Genomic DNA, 12,370 nt, shown 5'->3' with positions numbered 1-12,370 from the left:
CGCCGCCTGAAAGACGTCACAAGTGGGGCGCGATGGATGACGTCAGCGGGCGCCGCCGCTGCCGACGCGCGTCCTGTACACAAACAGCGCTCGCTGCCGCCTTCGAGTCTCGACCCTGCCCCGGGCCGCCGACCGCCCGTCCCCCGACCCCTCTCCGCTAACCGGAGCCAACCGATCATCAGGGGCGCGCCTTGCTGAAGCGAGCAGGCCCGAGCTTTGGCCTGGGCCCGCGGCACAGTGTCGGAGTGCCCGCCGGCTGCTGCAGGGCGCCGGCCTGCTCCTGCCTCTGCGCCAGTGCGGTGGAGCCACTGGGGATCCGCAGCAGCATGTCTGGGAGCCCCGAGAAGAGCCTGACTTCCCAAGAGCTGAAGGAGCAAGGGAACCGTCTCTTCCTTAGTAGAAAGTATCCAGAAGCCGCGGCCTCCTACAGCAAGGCCATAGTGAGTATCTGGGCTGGTGGTGCTGGGGCCGAGGGACGGGGTGGCCAGACTCGTTCAACATAAACTCTCCAATAAAAGCATGGCACGCATCGGAAACGCCTGCGCCCTGTTAGATTCACTGTGCTTTGTCAATCAATCCTGGCTGTGGCTACTATCAGGATAAAATTAAAATACAACATTTAATGTTCGGCATTACCATGTCGGGATTTTCAGTGGTTTATTCTGCTGCCGTATTCAGAGTTGCCATGTCAGCCCGATTGCATTTATCATGGTGAGATAAATGTATAAACTATATATTGTAATAGGAATTGAATACATCTGCTCGAAACCTAATGACAATATTGCGATGTTTTGAACTTGTGGCATAATGGTAAAGCCCTTGATAGAAATTGTATGTTTCTGAGGATCAAAGTGCAATATGATTTCCATTCTGTTTGTAGGATTTAGAACAGAACAACATAGAAACAGACACTTTGCCCCCCCCCCCCCCCCCCCCATGTCCTTGCTGACAATTGTGCCAATATATGCTAATGTCATCTCCCTGTGCAAGGTTTATAACCCTCCATCCCCTCTGATTATGTGCATGCCTAAATGTCTCCCAAGTGCTACTATTGTATCTGCTGCCCCTGGCAGTACATTCTAGCCAGCTCCCACCTGTGTAAAAAAAAACCGCACAAAACAACTTCTTGATTGGAGGTTCAGCTCCAACTCCATCATCAAGTTTGCTGATGACACTGTGGTGGTGGGCCTGATCTCTGATAACGATGAGAAGGCCTACCGGGAGGAGGTGGCTGATCTGGCACTCTGGTGTCAGGACAGCAGCCTCCTCTTGAATGTCACAAAAACTGAGCTGATTGTGGACTTTAGAAGGGCTCAACATCCGAGGACGTACACGCCACTGGAGATAAGTGGGATTACTGTGGATAGGGTGAGCAGCTTTAAATACCTGGGAGTCCACATCAGAGGATCTGACATGAACAACACACATTGCCACACTGGTGAGTAAGGCAAGGCAGCACCTTTACCACCTCGGACAGCTGAGGAAATTCAGAGTCTCTCTGAGGATACTTCAGTGCTTCTACTCTGGGGCTGTAGAAAGCATCTTGTCCGGCAACATCTAAATCTGGTTTGGGAACAGCTCTGCCCAGGACAGGAAGGCTCTGCGGAGAGTAGTGCGTTCAGCTGAACCCACTATGGGAACTACACTCGCCCCCCTGCAGGACCTATACATCAGGAGGTGCAGATCCAGAGCCAGCAACATTATGGGGGACCCCTACCACCCCAGCAACGGACTGTTCCAGCTGCTACGGTCAGGCAAACGCCTCTGCTGTCATGCTGTGAAAACGGAGAGGATGACGGAGTTTCTTCCCACGGGCCATCAGGTCTCTTGTATCACCAGGGACTAATTTACTGTATTAATTTATTTTTTGTGCTGTGTCTTTAAAAAAAAATTTTTTTTAATTCTATTCTGTTTGTACTTTTAGCACAATCCGCAGGCATTGCCACTTTCATTTCACTGCACATCTTGTATGTGTATGTGACAAATAAAGTAGACTTGACTTGACTTGATTAGTACTGGTGCCAGGGATTTTGGAGAAAAGGCAGGAAAATGGGAATAGGAGAGAGAGAGATAGATCAGCCATGATTGAATGGCGGAGTAGACTTGATGGGTTGAATGGCCTAATTCTGCTCCTCTCACTTCTGATCTGATGACAACTTGCCTCACATATCGTTAAACTGATACTCGAGTTTCATTATCACCCTCTCTACTCGTGATGCCACTTTTGGGGAGCTATGGACTTGCATCTGAGGATGCCTCTACAATGCTCCTAAGAGTTCTGCCATTTACTGTGCAGTTTCCTCTTGCATTTGACCTCCCAAAGTGCAACACCTCACATTTGACAGGTGACATTTGATATGGATATTTCTTTATTTATATTTTTAACTGGTCCTTGTCCTGATGCATTTTTTGACGACCTTTTTCACTATCCACCACTCTGTCAATTTTCATGTAATCTGCAAACTTGCTAATTAGCCCACCTATCTATTTTTTCCCCAAATGTTTGTCCAAATCATGATATTTATGGGGTTCCCAATATTGATCACTGTGGAACACTGCTACTTATAGACCTCCAGTTGGGAAAAAAATGCCTCGCCACTTTCTCAAGCAAATTTTGAATCCAATCTTCCAAGCCTCTGTTGATCCCATGCAACTTAATCTTCTGGATCAGCCTACAATGAGGAATCGTGTTAAATGTCTTATAACGTTGATGTAGGCATCATTCATCTGATACTATCTTCAACTCTTCAAATAAAAACTCAAGTGAGCTCCCCTGCACAAAGCTATGCTGACTATCCCAAACAAGTCTATGTTTCATCAGATGTGAGTAAATCCCATCCGTAAGAATCATATCCAATGGTTTCACTACCTCTGATGTGAGGCTCACCAGCTTATAATTTCTTGGACTGTCTCTATTTTCCTTCTTAATCACAGCAGCAACGTTAGCTTCTCCAGTCCTTCAGGACATTGCCTGTGGTTAAAGAGGAAACTAAGATAATTGTCAAAGCCCCAACAATCTCCTCTCTTGCCTCTCAATCACCTGGGATAGGTCCTAACAGGCCCTGGGGACTTATCCATGTTAATATCCTCCTTGATATGAACATCCCCTGGAGTTTCAACAAAAACCTCCCTGATCTCAATATTCACCCATGGCCTTCTCCATCGTAAAAACCAATATGAAGTACTCATTTGGTAGTGATCCCACATCTGCCAGTGCCAGGCAGAATTTCCCTCCTCTGTCCTTGAGTGATTCTACCTTCTCCCTAAGCATCATATTTTTAATGCATGCCTTGGAAATGCCGTAATCCTACTCACCAAGGACGGTTCATGGCTCCTTTTTAGTCTGTTTGATTCCTTATTTAAGTTATTTCCTGCTTCCTTTAGCTTCCTACACTTTACAAATACTTTCTCGTTGACTAAAATTCTAACATCTCACGTCATCCAGGGTTCCAGAACTGTGCCTTCCTTGTCTTTCTCACAGAAACACGTTGGTCCTGAATTCTGACCAGCTGACCCTTACATAATTCCCTCATGTTAAATGTGGACTTGTCCAATGATACCCTTTCAAAATATATCCACCAGAGCTCTTGCCTAATACTGACCCCCAATTTGGAACTGTCCCACCTAAGGGCCAGTCTTATTCTTATCCTTAACTATCTGAAAACTTGCAAAGTTATGGTCGCTGTTTTGGAAATTCTCTCTCACTGAAGTTGGAGACATAATTCCAAAAGGTGTACAAGAACAGAGTGAAGTAGGATTCATTGAAGATGACAGGGCAGATTAAGAAAATGGCATTCTGGGCTTTATAAATAGGGACATAGAGTACAAGAGCAAAGAAGTCGTGGTAAACCTTTGATTAAAATACTGGTTTGGCTGCAAATTGAATATTGTCTGGTTCTGGGTACTATTTTTGAGGAAATATGTAATGACTTTGAGACATAGCAAACAATTCCACGGTTGAGGGATTTCAGTTATGTGGATTGACTGGAGAAACATGAGATCTGTGGTTCTGAAATCAGAGGTGCAAAGGGATTTGGGAATGCTGGTGCAGGATTCCCAAAAAGTAAATGTGCAGGTTGAATCAATAGTAAGAAAGGCAAATGCAATGCAATGTTAGCATTCATTTCGAGAGGACTAGAATATAAAAGCAGGGATATAATGCTGAGGCTTTATAAGGCACTGGTCAAACTGCATTTGGAGTATGGTGAGCAGTTTCGGGCCCCATATCTGAGGAAGGATGTGCTGGTGTTGGAGATGGTCCAGAGGAGTTTTACGAGAATTATCCTGGGTATGATGAGCGTTTGACGGCTCAAGGCCTGCACTCACTGCATTTTAGAAAGATGAGTGGAGATCTCTTTGAACCTTACTAAATAATGAAAGGTCTGGATAGAGTGGATATGGAGAGGATGTTTCCACTAGTGGGAGAGTCTATAATAAATGAACATACCTTTAGAAAGCAGATGAGGAGGAATTTCTTCAGCCAGAGGATGGTGAATCTGTGGAATTGATTGCCACGGACGGATGTGGAGACCAAGTCTTTGGGTGTTTCTAAAGTGGAGAAGGTTACAGGGAGCAGCCAGGAGGGTGGGGTTGGGAGGGAAATATAGATCAGCCATAATTGAATGGCGGCGTAGACTCGATGGACCGAATGGCCTAAATCTGCACCCATGTCTTATGAACGCATGGATTCGTGGAATGGCACAATACAAAAATGGGCCTTGCATCCACCAAACCCTTGCCAGCCCATTACAATAATCCCATTTTATTCTGCCCACATTTACATTGACGTCTCCAGATCTGAACGATTACCTGACTACTATGGGGGAATTTGCAATAGCTGATTAACCTACTAAAGAAGAGATCTTTGCGATGTATGGGGGAGTCGGAGCACCACATGTTGGGAGCCTATGTGGTCACGGAGAATGTACAAAATGCAAACAGGTTTCATCAAAGATCAGGATGAAACCCAGGTTGCTGGAGGAGTGAGGCAGCAGCTCCACTCTGCTGCCATATTAGCACCTGTTACAAAGGCTAATTGATTCCCTGTTGTGTGTGTGTGTATATATATATATATATATATATATATCTTTATTGTCATTGTACAAGTATATATCTTTATGGTCATTGTCACAAATATATATCTTCATTTGTCATTGTACATTGTACAGATGATACAAAGCTGGGTGGTAGTGTGAACTGTGAGGAAGATGCTATGAGGTTGCAGGGTGACTTGGACAGGTTGTGTGAGTGGGCGGATGCATGGCAGATGCAGTTTAATGTGGATAAGTGTGAGGTTATCCACTTTGGTGGTAAGAATAGGAAGGCAGAGTATTATCTGAATGGTGTAAGGGGATGTACGACGAGATCTGGGTGTCCTAGTGCATCAGTCACTGAAAGGAAGCATGCAGGTACAGCAGGCAATGAAGAAAGCCAATGGAATGTTGGCCTTCAAAACAAGGGGAGTTGAGTATAGGAGCAAAGAGGTCCTTCTGCAGTTGTACAGGGCCCTAGTGAGACCGCACCTGGAGTACTGTGTGCAGTTTTGGTCTCCAAATTTGAGGAAGGATATTCTTGCTGTTGAGGGCGTGCAGCGTAGGTTTACTAGGTTAATTCCCGGAATGGCGGGACTGTCATATGTTGAAAGACTGGAGTGACTAGGCTTGTATACATTGGAATTTAGAAGGATGAGAGGGGATCTTATCGAAACGTATAAGATTATTAAGGGGTTGGACATGTTAGAGGCAGAAAACATGTTCCCAATGTTGGGGGAGTCCAGAACAAGGGGCCACAGTTTAAGAATAAGGGGTAGGCCATTTAGAACAGAGATGAGGAAAAACGTTTTCAGTCAGAGAGTTGTGAATCTGTGGAATTCTCTGCCTCAGAAGGCAGTGGAGGCCAATTCTCTGAATGCATTCAAGAGAGAGCTGGACAGAGCTCTTAAGGATAGCGGAGTCAGGGGGTATGGGGAGAAGGCAGGAACGGGGTACTGATTGAGAATGATCAGCCATGATCACATTGAATGGCGGTGCTGGCTCGAAGGGCCGAATGGCCTCCTCCTGCACCAAGTGTCTACAACGAGATTAAGAATGCCATTTCCATATCGATGCTATAAAATAAATAAAACACGGCGAAAACAAAAAACAACAAAAAGAAGGGAGGAAAAAAAAGAACCAAGGTAAAGTGCAAATAGGTTCATGCAGGGTCATTTGTGCCAGATGACCATGGGGGCAGAGACAGATCATGGGGGGGGCTCTCAGCAGGTCCGATTCAGAGCAGCTACAGCTCTAGGAATAAAGCTGTTTCTTAGTCTGGAGGTGGGGGCGTAGAAGGCCTTGTAACGTCTGCCAGATGGAAGTAGTTCAAACAGACGGTGGCACGGGTGTGTGGAGTCCTTGTAGATGCTGGTGGCTTTCCTGAGGCAGTGCGCGTTGTAGATGTCCTCCAGGGCTGGTAGCTGTGTCCCAATGATCTTCTGCGCTCTGCAGACGACCCGCTGAAGAGCTCTCCTATCCGCTGCCGTGCAGCTGATATACCACTCATAGATGCCGTATGTCAGGATGCTCTCTGTAGTGCAGCGGTAGAAGGTCATCAGCAACTGTTGGGGCAGACCAGCCTTTTTCTGCGTCCAAAAACAGCCGTTGCTGTGCGTTCTTGACCAGCACAGCGGTGTTAGTGGGCCATGTGAGGTCCACTGAAATGTGTGTGCCCAGAAACCTGAAGCTGGACACTCTCTCCACTCTGTCCCCGTTGATGAAGACTGGAGCGTATTCCTCATTCTGTGGCCTTCTAAAGTTGATGATTAGCTCCTTGGTCTTAGCTGTGTTTAGGGACAGGTTGTTCTCTGAGCACCAGCTTGCCAGGTTCTGCACCTCTGCTCTGTAGGCTGATTCATCGCCGTTGGAGATCAGCCTGATCACTGTTGTGTCATCTGCAAATTTGACGATGGTGTTGGTGGCGAATGCAGGAAGATGCATAGTAATAAGATTTTGCTGCAAATCATGTTCAAAGCTTTAGAATTTGTCACATAATTCTACCTTTGTTGACAAAAAATCAATTCTTTCTGTACAATGCTGCTCATTATGTATGGAACTTCACCTTTGGATGTTGGTCTTGTTTTTAATTCTAAATCCAATCAGATTAAAGCCATTCTGTGTAATATTTATGTTTTGTATAAATTGTAAAACCAATTGATTGATTATGATGAACATGAAACAAATGTATGCATGTGTAAATCACCCAATTGTTGAAATTTAAAACCGTAAGGGTGCAGACAAAGGGAACTGTTCCATGTGTCAGCAGGGTCAAGGATCAGGAGATTTATAATGAGGATGATTGGTAAAAGAACTGAAACTAACACGAGAACAGAGGGTCTGGAGTGCATTGTTAGGGATAGTAGTAATGAACGCTTATTCATTTTAACATTGAAAATGGAGCTGGATAAACATCTGAAAGGAAAGAATCTGCGGGAGAGGCATTACAGGTCCACCACCACCACTTTCCCAGCAACTGATGGTCCTGCGCCTCCTTTAATCCGGACAAAGTCATGAGAGCGCACTTGAAATCCCTTCGAAAATGTGGCGCCCAGGCCGGTTAAGACGTCCGCTCTCTACCTCATTGGGACTTCTGCGCTGATGGACGGGTGGAATTTGTCCCCTGCGGCAGGGGCTCTGCAACTCGGGCCCAGCCAGAGCCAGCAGATGCGTTCCCACAGCTGACTTCCAAGGCTGCCTTTGTGGGCTATTATCTCTGTCCCTCGGTGGCCTAGGTGGACCGTTCCGGTACTGTTGGACTCTTCTCGGAGGCCATGACCTCTGTTGGTTTAGCAAAACGGATAATCCAGAAAAGCTCTGGAACCAAAGGTGCCGGAAAATCGGTGGTGGACCTGTAGCTGGTTTGGACTTTATGGACCAAATGACTTTGTTCATTGCTGTAACCATTCTGTAATTCTGTGAGTCCGTAGTTTGCAGAAAACTTAAATTATAGGTATAGTTTGAACGTTTTGTATTCATGCAGCAAAGTGCCATAACATTCATGTCATTATTTTTTAGCTTAAATGAATAGTTGGTGCATATTTGTTACTACAACTACTAAGTGTTTACCTCATTAGCAATACATTTTTAATGCAATCACTGCCTCTTTTAAAAATAATAGCTAATAATTTCATAATTGGGACAGATTAAATGACTAAATTAAGTGAGTGCTTCAGAGGCAGTTTCATCTTCTCCAATTCCCTCATTAGGTTTTGTTTGCAGACCCTCTGGTGTCACGTGTTTCTTTATTTCTTCCCTTTGTTGTGTATACACTATCACATTACAGTTATAGTTCCTAACTTGAACAGTTATTTAAATGTTGCTCCTACCTTGACAATGGGTTTGTTTAAGATGTTCATGTTGGGCTCTGGATTAGCGGCATTGATGGTACAATGAGACACTTCTTTATAATGCCTCATAGAAGCCTGTGGATTAGGTTTATCAGCATATGAATGGGATACTATTTTTGCTTTTGAGGTTTGCCTCTCAGACCAACATTAAAAGGAATGAATTCACAAGGTGTGCAGCCATTCCTCATAATTTTACTCTTGTTTTCATTCTGGTAAATTTGCCATGTACCTGCTCCAAGATTATCATGTACAAACCTGATTGTAGTTTGCGGGAAAGGTTTCAGACAAGACACCATTTTGAAACATCACTTCACTGTTTCCACATTCCAACTCTGTTTGAAGCTCGGCATTCATTCCATTTTGGTTAGGGACAAGGAAAGGTCCCGGCTCAAAACATCATGTATCCATGTTCTCCAGAAATGCTGCCTGACCTGCTGAGTTACTTTAGAACTTTGTTTTTTTATTGTATTCCTTTTTGCTCTCTGTGTGCTCGAGCTTCACAGAATTGTGTAACTGAACCATTTGACTTAACAGCCACAAGACTCGTTAATAAAGTGTACTCCTTTTCCTTACACTAACCTAAAGTAGATGTCCATACAATTCCTTAAGACTTGGTCTATTTACATTCTTTTAATATGCTCTTCTCGATTACACAACTTAATAAGTCTTCTAACATACCTACCACACAGGGAAATGACAAACCAAATTGTAATTATTTTTTTAAAAGTCTTATATTCAAAGTTTACTTTGGTTAGATTGTATTATTGCGTCTCATCAATTTGTCGATTGAAGTCCGTACCCCAAGGTATGGGATCTCAGAGTCATACTGTTGGGTATGAACCAGCAATGTGGTGTTTTATCTCGTAGATTCTGCTCCGATTTAACCTGCTCTGTGAGCAACATCTGAATTTCTGCTATACAGTTTTACATATTTTATTCCATTTAATGAACTGGAATATTAAATTGTCGTTCAATGACAATTTTATGTATAATAGTCCAGGTGTGACGGAGGTCTTCTTCCTCAGATAGTGCCCTCTGTGCTCCCGAACAGTGCGTGAATTGTTGGTCACGGAGCCAGCCTTAGCTGCCTTCTCCTACGCTCGCTAGCACTATAAATATCAATTATTTTTTGAAATCGGCAGGACAGGAAGGAATTGAAGCAGAGAGAGTGTCCCTGTGGCAGGAGATCGGTAAGGCTGCATGCAGGCAAAACGTTACTTATTGTCTTAATATTTAGACCAGAAAGACGCTGTTAGTAATGAAGTTTAAATTGCAAATACATGGTCAACATTTTGGTCAATGCTGATGTCCCAACTAGTTTATGATATGACCAAATCTAGAGACGGGATATGTTTAAAAATGATCATGAGAATATTACCTTAACATTTACTGCAAATTGGTCCAGTTAGAATATTTCCCAGATTGTTCACCTTCCTGATGTCAAATCATTGGCCCCATTACCAGGATTTGCATAACTTGTCCTGGGTACACAATTTTTGAGGTAATACCTAAATCATTAGGAACGGTTGCCTCAAATGGCAACATTGAGATGCATGATATTAACCTTTATAATTTGAGAATAGGAATAAGTTCCAATAACCAAATGTTTATTGTACAAAATGTGTCATTGCCGGTGAAGACTAGGAAGCAGCATCCCTGCATTTATTTACTTTAACCCATTTGGATTAAATAAGCGTGCCTCTAAATATGTTACTTGGATTTTTGTTGGACAAATGTCCTAAAGTCAACAGAATCAAAGTACATTTGTTTAACATGGTGACAAGCTGTGGTTTCATTAGAGGGGCCTGAGAGCAAAGTGGCCTACTGCTGCTCTCTACAGTCCTAAAGATTGAAAGTAAACAAGTCTGGAGAGAATCTTGGCAATGGTCCAATGCCTGAAACTACCTTGGTTTATTTTGTTTTTAAATGGGTTTTTTAAATTTTGGTATGGAAACCCTCATGTACTTTCACTCATTGGTTTCTTGCTCTCATCTTAGGAGAAACCTAGAGCTGCTACAATGCTTTACCAGCCTCGCCCCCAGTCTTCGAATTATTTGCAGTGGATCTGCCCTGCAATGCATACTGACATTTCCCCCATAATTATCACCAGAGCAATAAAGCTCAAAGATCGCCTTGTCAGTAATTAGGGAAGGATGTTATTTACCACTGTTTAAAAAGTGCAAGTTCTTTAAGAAAATGTCCCAACAACAAGACTTTTCTTGCCTCAAGTGTGAGCCATGAAAATACCCTTGTCCCTGAGTCAGAGATTTATAGCTTCAATTTCCCCTGTGGCTCTGCGGGGAAAAAAGTCTAAGTCACCACTCTGGGAGAGTTGGCTACTGCCAAGATGTCAAACTAATGCCATTTCCTTCTCTTTGGCTGATATAAAAGGCTCCGTTGCACTTTTTGGCTTGACTAAAATTTATCCCTTCATGAATAGCATACAAAGAGAATTATCTTTTCATTTATTAGGTTAGTATTTGTGGGAGCTTACGGAGCAGAAATCTAGGTGCTGTTTTTAAGGTTGCAATGGTCAATTACTTGTGTATTTCATTGGCTTCAAAAACATGCCAGACTAGGAAACACATGAATACACTTCATAACCTTAAATTTAAATTAATTCCTTATTACTTCTGTGTAAGTAGATTTTCTTGGCTGATTCATCCATGTTTTTATGAGTGTCTGTATGAAACTATGGGATGGAAGCTGTACCGGAATACAGACTTGTGATTTGTGTGGTTGTGTCATGCGTGTAAATATAGGCTGTTTGTTACGTTTAACGTCAGCTGCTCTTATTTGGTTGATTATCTGATGTCAGTAGTTTGTGTCCTTTGAAGAAAAGCAATGCGTCATGTTATAATAGCTTGCTTTCTTGTGCCACATGAAACAGTGCAATCACCTGGTGCTGCCGTGAACTAGATCATGTGCCAAAATCAGGTTCAGCTTCAGGGTTATTGTCCTATGCGAGAGTATGGTGAGGTACAGGTGCAATGAGAAGTCGTGCTTGCAGCAATGTCACAGGCACAGCCACAACCAAAACACAGACCAACATATCATACATCAATGACAAACAAAATTCTAACCGAAAGAAGACTGTGCAAAAATAAAACATCATTAGAAATAAAATGTATGACTTATAAACCTGCCGGATGGTAGCATTGATAAGTGTGCATTTCACTGCAATCTTTTTTTTGTTGAGGAAAACATACTATCAAGTGATGGGTGTGACATCTCCTGAGTGCAGTTGCAGAGAAAAGTACCTGGGGACAGGGTGGTTTGGGTGGGGAGGGATGAGTGAGTCGAGGAGTTGCGGAGGGAGCAGTCTCTGCGGATGGTGGAAAGGGGTGGGGATGGAAAGTCAAGTCAATTTTATTTGTGTGGCACATTTAAACACAACCCACGTTGACCAAAGTGCTGTACATCAGCTCAGGAACTAAAAAAGAACATACAATAGTACACAAACCTAACAACACAGACATAAACAGTTCACAGCGTCCCCTCAGAGGGCCTCAAACGCTCGAGAATAGAAATAGGTTTTGAGCCTGGACTTAAAGGAGTCGATGGAGGGGGCAGTTCTGATGGGGAGTGGGATGCTGTTCCACAGTCTAGGAGCTGCAACCGTAAAAGCGCTGTCACCCCTGAGTTTAAGCCTAGACCGCGGGATAGTCAGTAGCCCCGAGTCGGCCGACCTGAGGGACCTGGGGTTTGAGTGGTGGGTTAGAGGATTTTTGATATGGGGGGGGGGGGGGGGGGGCAAGCCTGTTTAGGGCTTTATATGCAAGTAGGAGGAGCTTGAAATCGATTCTGTACCATACTGGGAGCCAGTGGAGAGAGACCAGAATCAGGGTGATGTGGCCCCTTTTACGGGTACCTGTCTGGAGTCTCGCTGCGGCCGATGGTGGGATCACGTTGAAAGTGGGTGAAATGTGTTGGTTGCAGAAGTTGGATGAAATGTGTTGGTTGCAGAAGTTGGGTGAAAGGTGAGGGCCA

At 43.9% G+C, this 12,370-nt stretch overlaps 1 protein-coding gene across 1 annotated transcript in view; it reads left to right on the top strand.

The window, feature by feature from the left end:
* Positions 1-15: 15 nt before the first annotated feature.
* stub1 (STIP1 homology and U-Box containing protein 1) overlaps positions 16-12,370 on the top strand; it is a 35,899-nt gene continuing 23,544 nt past the window's right edge. The window contains exon 1 of the mRNA XM_078418242.1: positions 16-440. Coding sequence (XP_078274368.1) covers positions 327-440 — 114 coding nt within the window. The 5' untranslated portion in view covers positions 16-326. The remainder of the gene's footprint in view (positions 441-12,370) is intronic.

Source organism: Rhinoraja longicauda, chromosome 21 (genome assembly GCF_053455715.1).
Source record: "Rhinoraja longicauda isolate Sanriku21f chromosome 21, sRhiLon1.1, whole genome shotgun sequence".
In the NCBI taxonomy this organism is placed as follows: Eukaryota; Metazoa; Chordata; class Chondrichthyes; order Rajiformes; family Arhynchobatidae; genus Rhinoraja; species Rhinoraja longicauda.
Note: the sequence above shows the minus strand (reverse complement) of the source record. Positions and strands in the feature narration are given on the sequence as shown.